This window comes from Falco naumanni, chromosome 11, assembly GCF_017639655.2.
Source record: "Falco naumanni isolate bFalNau1 chromosome 11, bFalNau1.pat, whole genome shotgun sequence".
NCBI classification, from domain to species: Eukaryota; Metazoa; Chordata; class Aves; order Falconiformes; family Falconidae; genus Falco; species Falco naumanni.
In genome coordinates, this window is record NC_054064.1 from 31,718,754 (window position 1) to 31,738,975 (window position 20,222).

Consider the following 20,222-nt stretch of genomic DNA (forward strand, 5'->3'; position numbering starts at 1 on the left):
TGAGGCACCTGGGTGGTAATGGGAATTAGTAATAGTCTTAATATCATTAATAATTTCTGTGCTCCAAAGGGTTTATAGGTATGGAAAGAAGCAATTAAGTAAAAGGTAGTGCTGGTTCTTTGCAGTCTTCCTGTGGTCTATAATGGGACCAGCACGAGGCCCTATAAATAGCTTTGAACATTTTCATCTGTAACATTTGGTGTAAATTGTAACTTTCAGAAACTTATCTTTTATGTGGTGCAGTTTGCTTTTATGTCCCTACTGTCTAATCTTATCTTCCCATGTGCTGAAATATAAAAATTCATTGCAATTATCTTTCCTACTGTAGTAAGATATCAAGGAGTTGGTACATTGTAAGGGGACTGGGTTGAAGTACAATCAACACACATTTTTTGGATCTAAAAATACCAGTGCTTCAAAGGTCATCTAAATGATAAATCCTGTTCTAAGTGTATATATAATACATATGAATGCACACTATAAATTTGTTTTATAGATTTTCATTGAAGTGCTTCACAGTCTGATGATAATTCCAAAATGTTTCGAGTTTATCTGAGGTCGCTGATTCAGTGAGCAAAGAGGGAGAGAGGTGACGGGAAAGGCAGCAGGAGGAGGTTGTGTCCCTTTCGGCCGAGGGCATAAGAGTGATTTGCCAGCATTTGCTATTGAATATGATGAAAACCCATCAGGTTTTTTCTCTTAAGAAGTTGGTTGGACAACAGCAGCCTTCTCCTATGGCCAAAGTCAGTCCTGTTGATTTAAATAGGAATAGGCCCTCGTATCATGCTGTTGAGTTCTCCTTTGTTTCTCGGAGAGCATGTAGGGTGAATGCATGCGGGGCGCAGCTGCTGGAAGTTGTGCTGCCACTGGGAAACTGGAATACTTTTCTGTGTGGACAGTGTGATCCATAACCATCAGCCCACAACTTAACAGCATTTCTAACAGAGACAATGTAGAAATTCTAGAAGTACTCCGGGAGTGCATGTCCCCTCTCGTGTTCTTTTTCTTTCCATGGGAAAAGATGGATTCAACCAAAGCATTGTAAATAATATAATTGACCGGAGGCATTTTCAGATGCAGAAATGCTAAAATGGATTTTCTCTAACATACAGGGAGAGGAGTCTTTTATTCCTCTCCAGATGGTATAATTTATTTAAGTTTGGTGGTCTTGATATGTCTTTATTAGGAGTAAGAGTAACAGTTTAAAAAGAGGAAGCGGTCAAGGAAACTGAAGGACTCTCATCTCTTTATTTTTAAGTAGACCCAATGTTTCTTGTACTGGACTAAATAAAGCATTCCAGAATAAAACAAACATGTCTTCCCGTTTAGGCTTTCATTGCACAAGTCCTGTTGAAATTCATACTAAGAGGGCTTGAGAATTTCCCTCCCATAGACAATCCCAGTGTCCGGCATTGTGTCCAGCCTGCTTCACGCTCATGGACAAACACAGCTGGGTGCTCAGGTTTGTGCTCGCAGGAGCTTCAGAGAGAGCTGCCGATGGTAGGAGCTCATCAAATGAAAATGTCTCACTTGCATCGTCTGCGTGACGGGGAGAAGCAAGTCTAGTTTTAACTACGCTTTCTGAAGTGTTATAGGCAATACAGTTGCTCTTTTCACTGGATAGTGCTTACTTTTCTTCAGGATCACAAATACTTGAATACAATTACTCAGTCAGCTGGACATCTTTTTCCTCCCATTTCTGCTCGAACAGTAGTAGAATTTAGTGTTGATTTAAAAGACTGTCTGCCTTAAAGCAGATTGCAGAGTTTGCACACTGTGAATTGTAATTAAAGTGTAAGGGGTGCTTATTATGTCAACAACTGGCATGAGAACCCCCGAGCAGCAGGTGACCCCAAACATGTGACGTTTGTGACAGCTAGGATCCTTCTTTCACTGGTTTAGCAATCTGAAAGACCAAATTGAAAGAAGCCCAGAGGCTGTATATTTCATTAAGTCCCAAGGGAAGTGTGGGATACAGCTTCCTTCTGCTTTGCTGGGACGTAGCCAAAAACTTTCTAGAGGCTCTGTTTTTGACAGAGGCTTGCTGAAGGGGGGGGACGGGGGGACGGGGGGACGGGACCTTCCACCAATCACCCATAGGACCATAAATTTGACATTTCCCACAGTTTCTTTGAGGCACTGATGTTGCTGTGTCAGCACTATGTCCCAAATCTTGTGTTGTATTGTTTGAAAAGGAACAGTCAAACTTTCAGGGGAGCTGAAATGTTTTTCTTCATTGTCCAACAGTTCCTCTGCTGCAAAACCACAAAGGATTATAAAACGCACCTCTCAAAACAGGGGCTGATTTTATTAAAAGTAGGTACCGCACATTCACAGAGCGTACGTGTTTTCTGATGCAGCAGAACACAGTCGGTAACATTTCATCCATGTTCCAAAGCAGACATGAGAATATCATTTGTAGATGTATACAACCTGATCACAGGAATGATAAGAAAAGGAGCGTTATGAAGCTTTATCCTGTGCTAAGTTTATCGCCAGTGTAATTCCAGTTGGGTTATGTCAAGAATAAGCTTGACCCAAAGACTGAATTACATGGTTTGCAACACAGTCTGTAATTTATTTTTAAATAATCGTAACTTCAGTGTTTAAAAAATTCTTCTGTCTCAGACCCTGCCCCATACCCCACTAATCTTTTTGTGGATGACCTGTGGGGCAGCTGGTAAACCCTTGCTTTTTCTGAGCTTGGAGTGTCAGCCCTCCGCAGCGACAGCCTCCACGAGACAGCAGGCAGCACTTCATCGGCTGGTGTTTCCCTTCCTCACTGGACTGTGCATGTTTCAATCGGGAGACTTTTCATCTTTGTTAAGAAAGTTTGACTTTAATTTTTCCAAAATGTTTTGAAAATAGCGAAGGCATGTTCCTTCTCTTCATATACTTGTTACCTGCACACACCTATCGATCTGTCCATCTATCCTACACTATGACAGCGTTTCCTACCAGCTCTATTATGTGCCTGCTGATTCCAGATACTTCACTTCGGTGGCACCTCAATCCCGTGATGGTAGAGGAGTATTTTTGTCCTCCTTAAGTCAGTTTGCATATGTATGTTTTTAATTAGCCTAGGAAGGAGGAAGGCTTTAGGATTCTTGACTGCTGAACATGATTACTGTCAGTTCTGCCACTGATCCAGTAAGTATTTCTGGTCAAGTTACTTAACCTATAGAGTCATGCTCTGCCTAATGAGATACTACAGTAACTAGCATTTTATTAAAAAAAATAGAACAAGTTAGATAAAGATAAAATAGGTTTAATAGTACTCCTATTTCAAAGGAGTATTTTATGAATTAATGTTGATGAAATTCTTTGATCTTGGATGAAAGATGCTTTAGAAATGTAAAATATCTTTGTTATTTGTCATCTCTGTGGCTGTGAAATTTTTCTGAGAAATTAAATTTCTGAAAACACATGCAGAAGGTTTCAGTGTAGCCCTGATTGTTTAATTTTTTTAGTAGACTTTCAGAAAAAGTGACTGTTTTTTTTGTGATTACACATAGCACAATATGTCAGTGTAGATGCAAGTAATCTGGAGTTGTTAATGCAACTTCCTATGTCACTCCTCATTTTGACTTCATATTTTAACACTATTAAAAAATAATAAAATTACTAAAATACTGAGAATGTGAACGTAGTTTCTGAGTCCTTCCTATGTACTTTGCCTCGTACAAAACTATGTGTTGCAATTGTTCTCGCAGAATTGCACTTTTATTTCTAACTTTATATGCAGAGTGCAGTTGGACTCTGCAACTGAGAGCTAGGTCCTAAGAAGTGCTTGAACAGAATCTTTGCCATCTCTCAGCTCTGGCCCAGGGCAGCATTAGACTTAATGTCTTTGCGTTTTTTTCAGTACAGTATGATAAAGACCTGCAAACAGTCTCTGCCCTGCCAACAAATAAATGTGTGAAAATACTGTTAAAAATGGCAGAGGAAATAGTCATAAATCAATGAGGTGGTTACATTTGGTCTATTTTTAATTTTTTGACAACTCATTTCTTCTGAAAAGTCTTAAGTGAACCATTTTCCAAATGTAATGCTGTACCTTTAACTTTTTGTAAGGTCTGTTTCTGAAAAAAAAACCCAACCCAAAACAAACCCAAACAAAAACATATTAGTAATATTTTTATCTGGGAAATTTTAGCTTTTTTGTCCAACCGAAGTTTTTCTGTAATGTACTGCTTGCTAAAAGGCACACTCTACAATGCATTAAGTACAACAGAATATTCCTTTGCAGGATTCCCTTTGTTGCAGACATTATTTATGACATTTCAGTCAATATTTGCATGGCAGACTGTCCAAAATTATTTTGTTTTAGGCACATCACTGATAACTGGACCCATACTCTTTTATCATTCTTTTACATTCATTAGTCACTCTGTAGTGTTTTTAACATTTTAAAACACTCATGCAATTCAAAGGAAAATAGATTTCAGCCAAAACGCCTTCAAAATTATCTTTTTTCCTTTGAGTTATTCAGCGATTTTTAACACTTCGTATGTTTGATGTTTTTTTCTTTAGTCTCAGCAAGGCAAAGTTTTTGCAGGCTTTGACTATGCTAAAGATAGGATTTTGATAGAAAAAATGTGAGGTAAACTGAACTCAATGTGAAAATGTTATCAGACGTGGTGTAAGGTGTAGCCAGCCAAAAAAACTGGCTATTTGCCTTCTGTGTAAAAGGTAATTTAAAAAAAAAATTACAACAAACCTAATTAGCAGATATTCTAATGCAAGAAAATGTTGCTGTTAGTAAAGTTTCTTCAATATGCCAGAAAGCAGATGGTGGCAATGGAATAGCGTTTTCTTTTGCCAGCTTTTCTATATGCTTTCTAAACCTGCAAGAGCTTTTGCTATTCGGTATTCAAATTTCTGACACTCTATGATCTTTTTCATCTTAAAACAGAAATAGAAACTGAAACTTAAAAATGTAATCAAGTCAAGCTGTCTGTTCATCAGATCATAACCATGGCTTTAAAAGTTTGATTAAAATTTGGTCTACACAGTGTAGTTACAGGGTTTGAGAGCTCTGGACTTTTTTGTTTTTAATCTTTTCCTCAAAATTTAGTTTTGCAACACTGAGACCAAGTGAAAAGGGATTCGAGGTTGTATTTTCAGAGTCAACACATTAAGCTTAATATTTTTCAATGTGTGTGGGGGGGAAGGGAATCCTACCTTACATACATATGCTCAACTCTTTCATATATTTGTAATGATCTACTGTCCTTTGAGATGTAGATACATTCCATTTCTCCATGTTTTATGGTGATTGTACCTTAGATTTTTCTGTACCTCGGTGTGGTGGCTCTGCACCGAGCCTCCAGGACGTTACTTCTCTCCGAGTTTTAACTTTATCTTCCACTTGTGTGGCTTACAAACACAGCAGAAACACAGAACAAGTAGGCTGCCTACCAAAAGGCTGCTTTTTTTTCTGCCCGAGTCTATGTTGTTGATGCCAACATGATACTGATGCAACAAAACACGTCCTGATTTTTATGGTAATTTTCTGTTCTTCTTCACAGTCTACAATATTGTGAGAGTAGAAACATATCCATGGAGCAGCAATCAGTGGCAATTCTTTGTGGGCAAAATCCTCTGACTTTTCAGTTCAAGAAAGGCTTTGGTCTGATGGCAATAATTCTGCAATTATTTTTAGAAAAAAAGCAAGAGATGGGAAGGGAGGTAGGGAGGAAAGGGAACTATCGAGCAGCTTTTTCTGCTGTATAATTTTATATATATATGTATTTTTGCCAGGAGTTTAATTTTGCATAAAGCTTAAGAAAACCTGAAATGGAAATTTTTCACATGCCACATTGAACTCGAAGTGCACAGAACAAGGAAAAGACATCTGAAAAAAAAGTAGAAAAAAAAAAATTGGCCACTACAACCAAGTATGTACTTAACAGGGGCTGAAATGGGAGTCAAGTGGGAAAGTGTCAGGTACATCAAAACGAAAGAGAGTTGTGAAAATGGGGCTGCTAGTGTAGATCCACAATAAAAAAAATAGTGCCTAAACTTTGTTCACATTGCCCCATCTGTAACTTGATATTAATCTGTTATTGATAAAAAGTCCATGGAATATTAGTTCTCCTTTTCTTTAATCTTTTAATAATCACACTATCTTTTATTATCAGCAGCATTTTTCCCTGTGTCAAATAGAATAGTCCTTAACAGAGAAAATTGGACTGTTCTTCAAGATACTAGTTCTTTTGAAGTATTCTTTATTTGATGTATAGATTCCTGCTTGACTTTTTGGTTAATCATAGGAAAATTTTACAAATGTCCTTTAGGATAAAGAGGAGCATAAGAGGTTGAAAAAGGAGGAGGAGGTCAGGTTTTATGCGGAGTTTGTTGATTTGATGAAGGTGTGTGTTTTTCGGTTTTGCTGGCTGATGAAGTCTTGAATGGCTGTGGCTGCAGAGAGACCTTAGCAAGAAGCACAGGCTGAAATATACAAACATGCTGATGGTCTCCAGAAACAGCTAGGTTATTCCTGTGATGTTAGAAAGGCAAGCTTTGGAAAGCACTTTAAGAAGGCTGTGCTCATCATCAGGGAGTGGGTTTTATTCAGCTTTTTGATGGAGGGCAGGTTTGAAACATTTTTTATTCCTGTCTGCTATAGAAAATCTAGAGACCCTCCTTTGTCATGACCTTGTAGCACCGTGCATCTTGGCCAAAGGAGAGGTGCCAGACCGCCAGCTCCTGCTTGGGCAGCGCAGATAAAGAATGAGGATGGTCACTGATGAGAATAGCCTGGGAATACGCAGTTCCCTGCCTTGGGTCCCATAAGGATGAGTTTGTCACAACAAATAAATAACAAGGGGATGGTGCAGGATAGAGATTAATTGGGTGACTGTATTACCACCAATGGAGTCTCACCATATGGTGGACATAATCCTGCTTTACTGATGTTGGTTTACTCACCAGTGTAAAATTGCATAGAAGCAGACCTGGAGACTTTGACCAAAGCTACCAGATCTGCACATCACACAGTTTCATCTTCACTTGCCTTTATACATGAAATCAGGCATTGCAAAACCAGCTATTTAGTCACCCTAAATACTGTGGTTGTTATTGTTAAACTGAGTTAGAAAATTCTCTGGAGAGAAATGTAGAAATGATTTCTTGTTTTTCAAAATACCTAATAAGAAAAAAAAAAAAGGCAAGTGAAACAGAAAATGAGAATGACTGGAAATATCCCTTCTAGGTGACTTTGGATCCACTCTACCAAGTAATTTTCTACATAATGCAGTTGAAGGCTTCCTAAGCAGGCACATTGTAATGGCTGTATTGGTGGGAGTGATACTTTATTATCTAGAGCAGTGGCTTGAGAGCTCAGCCCCATGCTTTTTGCTCCTTTTAGTAACTGTGCCTCTGAAGGTAAATCACTTAACCTCTATGCGCCTCCTTCATCCCTGTGTAAAGTGGGCATAGTTATGCTCACCTTTCCCACAGAGGTATTGTAAAGCCTAGTTTAATGTTAATAAGGTGTTTTAATTTCCAGGATAAAAGGATGTTCTATAAATATACATTAGAAGTAATAATAGTTTTAATGTATGCCATTATTTCATAACAGTGCTTTTCTAGTTTTAGAAAATTTTTAGTGGTTTGAAATTATTACAGAATCCGTTTTTGTTAATTAAAGATTGACATTCGGGCAAAATTTGTTGAATAGTTCTATAAATTCAGATCCATGTGCACTGAGCATGCCCACAGCCGTGCTCACCTGCACTTTGGGATCGTCAGTACGGCCCTTCGGCTTTTAAAACAACTCTTTGATGCATGTGCTCAGAAGTTTGATGGCTTCTAAATAGAATAGTTCAAATATTTCAAAGCACTTGAGATTCGTATAGTGTGAAGCAATTTAAAATTATTGTACTGCAATTAATTTTAAATAACTGAGCACTGCATATGTCTAGAAACCCATACAGATCCAAATGGAAGCTCTCTAAAAATTGAAATGATTCAATAAATTTAAATCACTCTGAAGAAACGGATATAAGTACTGTAAATCATTTTGTGAGGGGGATAAGCAAATTTTCTAGAAGTGAATCTGAGGGTAGAGACTCTAATTAGATTTTTTATTTTGGGGTTTATGATGATGAAATGTAGGTTAATTTATATTTCCCAGGGATATGAGGGCAGCTCTTGTTGATCCATATGGTTTCTTGTAGCTCTTACATAGGCTGCTTTTTTTTTATTTCCCAAGATTACAGAAACTTAGCAATCCAACTTTGCACATATTTTTTTCCATTACAAATATCTTTCCCTCCAAATCTGTATAAAAAGACATGAGAAAAATATTGGTCCACAGCTAGAAATGCCAAGTATATTTTTAAATGCAGCTAAAAAAATACTGCAGAATTAAAACATTGTGCAGCATGGAAGCTAACATTTTTTGGAGCTGGGCTGCTCAATGAATATGAATTTTTATACGCTTAAATCACTGGTTCAGGTGCAACCTGTATCTGTAGGTACCAAAGTGGATTACAGTCTGATAGCTGTTCGTTAGCTTAGAGCATGTTCTCAGTCCTTTCCTTACAGATGTATTAGAAAGATGCTATCTAATGTAGGAAGGCTGGTAAAAATATTGATGCGAGACCTATGAGAAAGTAATGTCATTTCCATTGGCTTCAGCTCAGCTCCAGGAAAATCCGCGTGCTGGTTCCTCCTGCCGCAGCGAAGCGCCGTTGTGTGTGGCTCTCCGTGCCGTGCACTTAGCTCTAAGATTACAATTCCTCCCAAGTATCAGAGCCAGAAAGTAGAAATTAGTGCTACCACCGACACTTGCCTGACCCTTCTGTTTCACTGTTTCTCTAACAGCCACAGAAAAAATAGGACAACACAGTTCCTCTTCGTGCAAGTGCTCGGCACTTGCTGTTGGCACGCGTGCTTCCTCCAGAGACGTTGCCACCTCTCGGCAAATGGCTTGCGAGGGTCCGGCAGCTGTCCCGCGCCAGCAGCAAGGTGTCCCAGCAACTCGGGTGGGATGGAGCCCTTCGCCGCCCAGGGTGCCGTTCCACCAAGCTACTCATTGCGGTCGGTCCGGGGAGAAAATGTATTTTTTGAATTTGCTCCATGTCTGGTGGGCTCTTCCTGGGTGGAGGAGCCGCAGAAAGCGAGAGGGGCCCCTCTGCAGGGTCTTCCTTAAGGCCTTACCTTACTTTTAGACAGTTGTCATTATCTTTGTCTAAAGGTCATGGCTAAATTGAATAAAAGGAAAGCTCTGTGTTCCTGTCGATGCACAATGGCAGTATTGACTTTCCTAATCCAGTTTGCTGAGGGGTGAGAGAATTAAATTAGATATCTAAGCACAGAAATTGAGAGCCTTTGAAAACAAAGATAAGGAGACAGCCTGTATTTTCCTTTTCCTGGGAGCTCTGGGCTCAAGATTTTGCAGGTGTGTCATCTGATCCATGGCTTGCATCGATCAAAACTGTGCCAATGCATATTTAATTAGCAAGGGGACCCTGGATGCATTATGGCCATCATCCCTATATTGAATGGACTGTCAGACTTTCTGAATGCTTCCCCACCCCCCCCGCTTCGTTGTTTGGGGAGCTTCTGCATTTTGTCTGAGCAGCTAAAAGTTTCTTTGTTTTTAGCTGGTGATGCATACAGCACCACTGAGGAGAATACAAACAAGTAAAGTCCTAAAGTGTTTATTTTGTCTAGGAAAAAGGGCTGAACCAATTTGAATCCTTTGGGTAACGGATTTTTGTATCTCTTGGAATTAAAAAAACACAGTCGCATGATGTTTACTTTAAGAATATGTTATTATGTTATAATAAAATCTGTGCTCTGGGATTTCTTAAGGAAGCCTTTGATGACAATTTGAATTAAGTCAAAATTAACGTTTGCTACTGCAAAGGAATAAATAGAAAATGTTCCAGAAATGAATCAGTAAGCAGGAATCAAAGGCTGTAAACTGTTTTAAAAACAAACATTTAGAAGTGAATCAAATGCTTGTTTGTAATATCAAGGAACAAATATGGGAATACACAGATTCCCCACATTCTAGGCTATCACACGATAGCAGTAAATCATTTATGGGCTTGTGAGAACAAAGAAAGTTGATTTAAAATGAAACCATTTTGATACAGCTTTAGGGTCTCGCAGCCTCTCGGCAAAGTTTCATGTTCTTATTTCCTACGAGGAGGAAAGTAATCGGGAATTTCTGCGTCCAAAAAAAAGTTAGCCCAGGAGTTGTGGAGATCTTTGTTTGCATCTACCTTGGTACAAAGCTGCCCCAGCAGACAGAGTGTTGCCTGATAAACAGATGTAATACACAAAGTCTGCTTACAATACCAAGCAACAGACTGTGGGCACATGTTTTGGTCTCATTCAAACTCATCAGCATAGTCTAGCTAGCTGTTTTGTTGCTAGTCTACTTACGGGGTAGCTTAGTAGCGTCTTACTGGTGAAGTAACAAGGAGGGGTTTTGCCACAAAAGTTTTGTGGCAAGGGCTCATGGGAAAATCATTTGCATACATCTTGTTACAAAGGCTGACTACTTCCTGGCTTAGACAAAGTGTTGCCTGATAAACAGACTTAACACACAAATGTCTGTCTGGAATAAACAACAGCAAGCTTTGATTTACATTTCCATTATCGAAGATAATCTCTTTCCCAGTGTACAGGAATTAAGAGTCCTCGCCTTATAAAAAAACCAGGCTGGCACCGCAGGGATTTTACCGCTGCAGAACCTTATTCGAGAGCTGTGGGGATGGGGTGTACTGTAAGGGGGGTATAAAATAAAACTGGAAATCTGGCACGGATGTGTACATGTGTGATGGTGAGGTGTATGATAATGAAGCACTTTGAACTCCCTATAAAAGTTGACTTGAAAGCGATGGCTGGAGTTAAACAGAGAGCCAGGCCTTGTAGTAGTAGCCACCAAAATAGCCATAAATAATAATTGTAGCATATATGGAGCAATCCCTATGTGTTTATATTATAATGTATAATGAAGGGAAAGTGAGTGTAAAAAAGCCTCAGTCTTGGTGCTGGTTTCTGTTTGTAAATCCCTTAAGCTTACCATGTAAGACTGTATATAACGGAGCATGATTTAGCTATTTTTTTTTAAACGTATATAAATCTTTGGTAGAATCCATGCCCAAAATTATAGATGAAAAATTTATTGCATGAACACAACCCAGCCATATAAATTTTTTATTACAAATAGGACTCTGAAACTTGAATAAAATATGTCAGTTTATTATACAATATTCCCCCCAAAAAACATGATATGAATGGAAAATTTAGCTTGTGCTCTTCTGCGGTGCTTCTGCGAGGTGCTGGGCTGGCAGCAGAGGAGAGGGAGCCCACTTTATTTAGCTGCAGAGCAGGCTCAAGCATGGGCAGTGGCAGTGCAGCCTTGCTCATCTGGCATCGCCAGTAATTTTTTTTCTCCCCAATGAGGGGATCACCTTTACTGTTTAGAGGATAGGTGCATCTGCACCCGAGTTAGCACACTGGCTGCTAACAAAGGCTCAGTTTCTGGTAGGAGCTGGCTCTATGTAGGTAAAAAATAACCTTGGCACCCATTCATTCACTTTGGGCAGACCAGCAGACAATAAGGCTGGTCCCTGTGGTCACTGCCACCCCAGGCTAGATTCAGCACACCCTGGAAAACACGGCATGCCGAGAAAGTGCAAGGACCCAGGAAAGTGTCCTGTTTCTCCAAAGTCAGGTAGCCATGAAGTGGCTTAGCATTGGGAAGTGCCATGACACTCGAAGCAGGCTTTTTTGGTGAAGGCGTGTAACAACTCTGCACCATCTGTGTCACGGTCTACAAAAAAGAACAACATTGTCAGTCTGTTGACATTGGTCCTGTCCACGGGCCAGACTTTCCTGGGAAGGTTTTATTCTTTTCAAACAATGGAGTGCTCCCTTCCAGCGCCGCGAGCACTGCTTCCATGCAGCCATCATGCAGCCTGGCTGAAGCTGCGCTACTGCTGCAGCTGAAAAGGAAAATTGCATATTGAAAAGTCCAGAGCTTCCATCCTGGAGGTGAAGGTCCCTGCCTGCTGATGGTTTGAGATCAGGCAGACGGGTGTTGGTCATAACCACCTCAGTCATGTTGGGGTAGCATGTGCTTAAGAAACAGATCCAAAGAACAACAGAGAGACGTAGTAAGAAATGCTACTTCGGAAAAAAACTAGCCTGTTTTGTTTGTGTATTTTTTTTTCTTTATCCCTTAATCATAGTTGATTCTTGGAAGTAAAGACTAAAATAGCTTCCACATGCTTTTTATCCTGTTTCCCCATGATTACGGTTGATACCAGATCCCCTAGAGCTTCTCTTGTCCAGTAACATTGACTCCAGTGAACATATGCTGACTCCAGGTAGTTCAGGGTTAAAAATTCCAACCACTAACTTTTCTTCAACTAAAAAAGCCCCCAAATAAAACCCATTGTGCTATTCAAGGTTAAGCTTCCTCAAATATAAAACTAGATTCCTTCGGTTTTTTGGTTTTTTGGTTTTTTGTTTTTTGTTTGGTTTTTTTTTTTAAATCAGCAATCTTAATAGTGGTTCCTCACTATAATATTTCCAACTCCATCTGAAATCATTTAAATCCTCCCCTTAATAACATGCACTTTATTGTAATATACAGATTCTTTGGCTTCCTACCAGCCTTAGCTTAAGGCACCAATGAAACTCGCTGCCGCAGGGGGCCGTGGATTCAAGAGGGGCTCGCATCTACTGTATATTTTGTTTTGTATGTTTTCCAATGGCTCTAATTATTGCAGGTGGTAGAATTTAACTGGCAGTGTTGTTGCTAAAGAAAATAGGCATAAAGTGTATACTGTTTTGCAGAGTGGCTATCAAATATATAGAAAAGAGAAAATCAAATGAATTGTTAAACTGCTCTATAGTAAGTGATTTTATTGATTTAATGCAAATGCTTATGAAAACGATCTTCCATTTATATCAATTATGTATGGGCAAAAATTAATTTATTCCTCTGGTCACCTGTTTGGCTAACTGACTCAGCAGGACAGACATTCCGCCTCCCATTGTAGCCGAGCCCGCAAAACACTAAACGTTCAGAAAACTGGAATTTTAAAGTTTCCATGTGCAAAACAACAAAAAAGCCCCGACAGGAGTTACTGCCAACTGCTGAAAAAGCAGAGAGTGAGTGGTGGAGGCTGAGCAATACTCTCTCGTCCTAGGCAAGACTGTAAAATACAACGGCTCTGATTTTGCCAATCCCTTAACCATGTGGCGGCACATTTATATGTACCGGATCATCTGCGGCATCTGAATAAAATCAGGGAAGCAAAATTCTGCATATAAACATTTTGGCTAAGTGCCTTAACTCAGTCTTCTTATCTGGGGTTTCCACAAGATGCCACCTTGCATAACAATGCTGAGCATACGCTTGCCCAGTGCATGTTTTCGGTAGCCTCCCGTGATCTCCACTGCAGTATAGATTGGTTTTAATTCTGCCTTGTCCTGCATTTTATTGCCCCGTGCCTCTCCATGAAGAATAGCGCTTAAAGCCTTTGTTGTCTTTTTTAGAAATTAATATTTAATTTCAGCAGAAGGGGTGGGTTAGGGAAAACGTTATCGCAGTAGCCAGAGTAATAAAAGAAGAAAGTTAAGATTCAGTATGCAAACAAATGTCCTACGGCCAGTAGAGTCTCTCTTGTGCCACTAGCTTTGGTGTTGGAAAAACAGCACTCAGCGCAAACAAAAGTACTTTGTTTCACAAAATCCAGGAGCAGCTCCCGCGCTGTGTGCTGCTGCCCACCGGCTGCAGGGCTGCTGGGGAGCGAAGGTGCCAGGCTGGGGGCTGAGTGCGCCAGCGCCAAAGCCCAGCTCCTGCGGCTGCCACTGAGCCTTCATCCCTCTCCTTGCTTAGCTGGGTTGTTTAAAATTTTGAAAGGAAAATGTGCTTTGAGTCCCATATTTCTGCAGTAACTTTTTCAAATACGTAAATTCTTTGTGGAATTCTGACCCTACTTTAAACATAAAGCCCAAACGCTGATTGAACCATGGCTTGCTGGAGGAAAAAAAAACCTAAAAAATAAGCAAAAGCCTAATGCCTGCCCTGTAAAATGAAATCCATTGAATGTTCACTTTGAATGTTAACTAAATATTTTACATTCCTAATATCTTACCTTTGTTTCTACCTTTGTGGTATTGGAAAAATGAAACTTCTTGCCAAAATCGTGTGTCCAGAATCTAATAGCACTGTGCATGTTACCCGGTAGTCTATCTGCTGTCACTGATTTGAGCTTCAGTTAAAGGTAACTCAGAATATCAATATTTAAAACAAAATTGCAGAAATGAGAATTAATTTTTTTCACTGAGCTTCATTAGAGAAATTATTAAAAATAATAAATATAAAAGAGAGGAAATGGATTATGGACACACTGGAAAACACATCGCTTTTCAGGACAAATTTAAAACCATTGATTTTAAATAGGTGTATCAGGACTGAAGCTTTCTTTCCTAAATCTTCTGAATGTTTATATTCTGAAATTTATCAATATTTCTTTTGTGAGCACTTTTTTTTACTGGTAGTTTTTAATTTATACAAGATTGTCCTCTAAGCTTCTGAATGATACCTAATGCATACAGTCAGCAGGTAAAAAAAAAAATTAGAATATTTAAAATAGGCATTTTCTTTATAGTGCTCTGCGGTAATTAAAATCTTCATTTGCTTAAAAGCAAGAAACCTTTTTAAAGCAATAAATTAGCATTGCTTGACCCAAGGTCAATAGTAGTACTGCTTCTTCCAGCACTATTAATACCTCAAAGAAAAAGAAGGGGTGGTGTTATCACTCTGTTGCAATAGAAGTAAGATTTTCAATTTAATCACAGTTAAGTGTCATGACCTTTTGATCTTGCATTGACTTCTCACTGAAATGTGGTCAAATTTCAGACAGCTAATTCTAAACTCTGCAAAGTCAAGGTGAAGTCAGAAAATAGGTTTGCCATGATTGGGGGTGTTTTTGATTCAGTAGCAAGTACTTTCATTCCCTAAGTTTTGTTTCACAGCAAAAACTTTTTTTACGGGATCAATAAATTACAGAAGAGTGTCGGGGTGGGGGGAACGAGATGAGATGAGTGATGATGATGGATGAACAGAGAGATGACACCAACAAATATCTTTCTATTTGTATTAATTGAGAAAACAGTACATGGAGGCATTTTTAAAAATATGTTTTTTCACACAGGTAAAAGGACCTTTTTTTCCAAATCACAGTGATAGAAAGAATTGAGAAGGAAAATACTATTTGACTAAAGCTTCTACTAGGAATGATTTTTGAACCAAAGAGCTATCATTTTCACATAAAATAGAGTTAATAATGTGTAAAAAATGCAAAACACTCATATTTACACGTTTGCTTTTATAGGTCATTTTATTATTTTAGGGAAATAAATTGCGTTCGTTGGAGAGTGTTAGCTGGGAGTTTGTAGGACCCATTATTTACACAAGGTCTAAAGCAGTTCATCCAGTATCTAGTCTCAATTTATACCACTGCAAATCAGGGGCAATGCCATACATTTCAGTGATCTCACAGTACTGTAATCACTGCGAAAGTATGACAAAAATCAACTCTTCTATCAGTTTTGCAGATTTTGTTCCAGAAATGTGTAGACAACAATCTCCACAACTTTGTAGTGTTGCTTAGTTACCTTTATACGCCTGCTTGAAAATATGTTTTGAGACTTTACTATGTGTTGGATTAAGGCTCTGGTTTGTATACAACATAGAGGCTGCATTATAAAAAACATGTAGGAGAGCAGCTTAAATATGCCTTCTTTAAAAAGAAGGATTCTCAAAGCTTAATTTATGCTAACACACACACACACCAAGCACTCTGTGTAGTGCCGTAAACAAGATTCCCTTTTTTTTGCTAGCAAAAATATTACCTAGGCACGGGACTTTTGCATTATCATGTCCTAGTGCAACACTCCTGTCCTTAAGTTTGTGCTCTCAGCCTTTTGAGGAAGTCTGGCGCCTCTGATCTATTTTCCACAGCAGACCCTGTAATTTTTGGCTGTATTTTATGTTTTTCAGATTCAAGTCAATCTGAAAGTCCCAGCCAGCCAAGTGAAGCTGATATTAAGGACCAGCCAGAAAATGGTAAGTTCTTACCTGCTGCTCCTGCTTTGGGATATTAAAACAGCCCATATTTATAAAGATTTTTTTTCCTATGTCTAATATAAAAAAATATTCAGAATAATTGACATGGGATAGCTACAAATAGTTTGTGTACTCTCCTCATAGTTAAAATGCTACTGTTTCACTGATCTAAGGTAGCATTTGTTTCTCCAGTCCTGGAGACGTCTTTTTTTTTTTTTTCCCCTCCCCTTTAAAAATAATTTTAATTAGGGAGATACCATTAAAGAGCCTGCTGTATGCAACCCTTATCCTTATTCCTCCATAGCAAAGGCTTTCAATCCCTGGGCCATGAGTCATGACCCCCTAGGGGTGTGTGCTTCATCGCTTTCATTTTTATCTATGTGCTTTTAACTTCATTTTGTTTATTGATGCTCTCACATGACACACTGAAGTACCTAACCTTTGGTATGTGGCCAGCCATCATTTTAGAGTGCAGGATCTCAGATAGTCCCGCGAAACAAAATGGTTGCTTTGAAATATGTTTCTGTAGACCCATTCTGCACTGCAAAAATCTGCTAAACAAAACCGAGCGGCAACACTTCCAAACATTGCAGTTTCAGGGCAAGACTGCACACCTATAAACATACCAGCCGCTCAGGCACGTACCGACTGCAGGACTGATACAGGTGCTACCGGCGTCGTCTGTATTTTTTCTTCAGCGTGCTTTAGAGTTTGTAGCTACTATGGCTAAGCAGGTCAGGGAGGCTCAACTAGAGCTGGTTGCTCCTTCTCTGTATGTTTGCAATACCATTGTTTCAGGTGGCAGCGGCTTGAGCTTCTTTGGAAGTAACAGCAGGGCTGTGACTTTGGGGAACACTAATATTCTTTGACAGTTTTAAAGTAGAAGCAATAGCTTCTACTGAACCAATGGCTTGCTTTCTAAAGCAGCCTGAAAAAGAGTCATTCAGTAATAGTGAATTTCCGTAGGGATTGTATGTGAAAGAATAAGTATGTATATAAGGGAACAGCTTCTCTTCCTTTTTATGTTTAAGGTAGACCTCAATAATGTTTGTTGGCCCATCAGCAACTGAGTTTTGTCTTAGTACTTATATTTGGGACTTAGAAATAAGGTTTCCCAAAGTGAAAGTGCTTATTATTAATAGTTTTTCTTGTCTTTTTTTATCCATAGACAGATCTTTTTGGTAAGACCTAAATGTAGATGGGGTATCCACTGTACTGGGGTCTACTATGCATACACAGGAAAGAATTTACATGAAGGGTTTATGTCTCTAAAACCTGTCACCATTTGGGGGATATGTAAATCCATCTCATGTAATACAACTGTGACTGCCCTTTCACAGAAAAACTGCTTTTGCCCCAAATCCCTACAGCTCTGTGTGTGTTTAGTGTGCATTTGGGGGACTTTATTAGCAACTGAACAAGCTGCAAATGGGAGTGAGGTTGAAGGGCTGCACTCATATCCAGACTGCTTTTGGATCAGGGTTTAAACGGCAGATACAATGAAGGAAAGAAGAGGTTTAGGTACATAAAAAACTTCAAAATACCAGCGTAGGACATATAACAGGGCTCATGGGGCTGGTAAGATTTTGGCATTTGGGGTTCCCGTATTTTCCTCCCATTGAAATATGAAAGGTTTCATATTTTGATAGATTTTGTGCTGTTCATCTCTAAACATACCATCTTAAAACATTTCTGTTGTTTCTGAAAGACAGTGCCTAATTTCCCTTATCAATCGTGTTCACAGATATTCTAATTTGTAGCCAAAGGATTGTGAGGTTAAGAGAAGAACTGACTAAACTGTGATTCTTGTTCTGCCAAATCTTCTATTTTTTTGGTGGGGAATATGTTGCCCATGTTGATTAAATCATATTTTAATTTAGAATGTATTAGGCACCAAGCATGTTATTATTTCATGTTTAGATAATATTCTTTCACAGCTATTAAACCACAGTTCTTCTTACCCTGCAGTTTCTTAGTCTTAAGGAAGCCTGTTACACAACAACCTCCCCGAAAAGCAGCAATGTCAGTGTTTAATAATGTAAAATCTGTAAGAGCCTAGTGAAATGAAATATCTCTCATTTGGAGCCTGACTTCTCCTTGTAAAACAAGCTTTTAGTGAATTCTTGGAACTTTCCTGGTGACCTGCAAAAGGTACTTTTTTTTTAATAAACAGGAAAAAGATTTTTCTTTTTCTCAGTTTTACTAAAGGGTATTTTTCCCCACCACAGCAGAAGCCTCCTAACTGATTACGCACCTTTTGCAGTGCCTGTGTGGGAGATTTTCTTTACAAATGCATCTAACGCAGTCGGCTGGCCCTAAAGGGGTTGCTCCCCCTGGGCAGACGCTGAGCTCATTCTCAGCACACACAGCCCCCACTTGCAGTGTACCCAGTGTGTAGATCAACAGAGATCTGCAGCTCTTATCTACTGAACGTGAGGATGAAAGCAAAACTGCAGGCTTTAGAAAATGAAAAACTGCACGCACAGAAACGGACACAATAAATCATATTAACTGCGTTGTTCTACGCTTGCTGTAGACCCACTTCCACAGGGCCTGATCCAAATCCCTCCAGAGTCAATGGGAGTCTCGTAATTGATTTTACTGAGAGTGGGAATGAGCCCGCACAGAGAGGAATTTTTTTTTTTAATCAAAGAAAAATAGTATTGTGAATAATCCTATTCCCACTGATGCTAACAGCTGAATGACCAGATTGAGGGCAGATCTGGAATAATTTTGCATGTATTTCTGGAAGGCACAAAGAAGTGTATCGATTAAGTACTACCTTTTACATTCATGCATTCCTTCATTTTAAAAAAATAAATCTTTAAAGGCCTTGTGAGGGTTATACAGCCTCTCTACTTGCCTGTTAATATCCTTTCTGTTCCACTCCATAAATTCTAGAGCTATTTATTATACACATATATTTTGCATACCTTGAGTAATGTAGGTTCAAAAGGGTCAACTATACAGCCCTGAAAAAGAAGGCCTCCTACTACAGATTTTAATTTATCATTCTAAATTGTATGTGTTATTTTGGAAAGCCTGTATGTCTAACCTTCATTAAAGTGAAGTTCATGGGAAAAAAAGGTTTTCTTTTGGAGAACCACTCCTTTTTTCTAGCGGGCTTTACAGTTGCATTTTCTGGAGCAGAATCATCACAGAGAAGATGGTGACGTCTTCTGCTCTCAGTGATGGCTTTAACACCAACTCTAGCCTTTTCTTCAGCCTTCGTGACGCCAGAATAGTTTTCAGGGATTCACTTACCCGATCACCACTGCAAAAATTTTCAGAAATATTAAGTATTTAATTTTTTTTTAGCGAGGGAGATATCCAGCATGATGGTCATGAAAAGCAAACATGCAGGCGAGACAGGGCTCATTCATTGTATGCATGGTCCAAGGTCCCCATGTCTTGTCCTGCAACTGGGAGGGGTAAAGCTAACACGCAACTGAACTGTGTGCACAGTGCTGCTGTCTGTCAGGTCTGTTAGCATAGGAAAGAGCTTCTTGAGAAGGGGAAGAAACCCCAGAATTTGTCTTGTTTGTTATGTAGGTGAGGAAATTTGCAGGAGGGGTGATGAGAGAGGCCAGCAACTTCATTTGAAAGGCAGGAGCATGTTCTGATGTCCTGATATTTTGCTCAAATGAGGTTTTTTTCTGACCAGCTGGGTGGAACACCCGTGTGGAAAATTCCCCACTTTTGTAGTTGCCTAATGGTATGTAAAAGCTTCATTTCAGTTGGCACCGCAAAATGATTTTGCAATTCACCCAATCAAAAAAAAAAAAAAAAAAAGTTTATTGATTTTAAAAGCTTGTTAAATGCGCTGGTTTGGTTTTGTATTTTATAAACAAACTAGTTTTCAGTGAACTGACGATAACAAAATGGCTAGTCTGATGTAGCAAAGTGACTGCATGCCTGGGGATCAGGAACAACTGAATTCCCGGCTCAGCACTGCCATGGACTCTCTGTAGGGCTTTTATTCTCACTTTCAGTCGTGGAAATGGCTATCGGATAGATTTTCTTTTTGTAAGTAGGATTATTTTAAACTTTTGTAGGAAAACTTTTCAGTCTTTTTGTCTGCAAAGTGGGGATATTTGTGACACTAGCTTTC

At 39.1% G+C, this 20,222-nt stretch overlaps 1 protein-coding gene across 16 annotated transcripts in view; it reads left to right on the plus strand.

The window, feature by feature from the left end:
• Positions 1–20,222, plus strand: part of NFIA (nuclear factor I A) — a 359,996-nt gene that overhangs the window by 226,506 nt on the left and 113,268 nt on the right. For 14 of the 16 annotated variants that reach the window (XM_040610608.1, XM_040610609.1, XM_040610615.1 and 11 more), the window contains exon 3: positions 16,046–16,111. The exons of the other annotated variants lie outside the window; for them this stretch is intronic. In XM_040610608.1, coding sequence (XP_040466542.1) covers positions 16,046–16,111 — 66 coding nt within the window. The remainder of the gene's footprint in view (positions 1–16,045; positions 16,112–20,222) is intronic. 16 annotated transcript variants of the gene reach the window in all.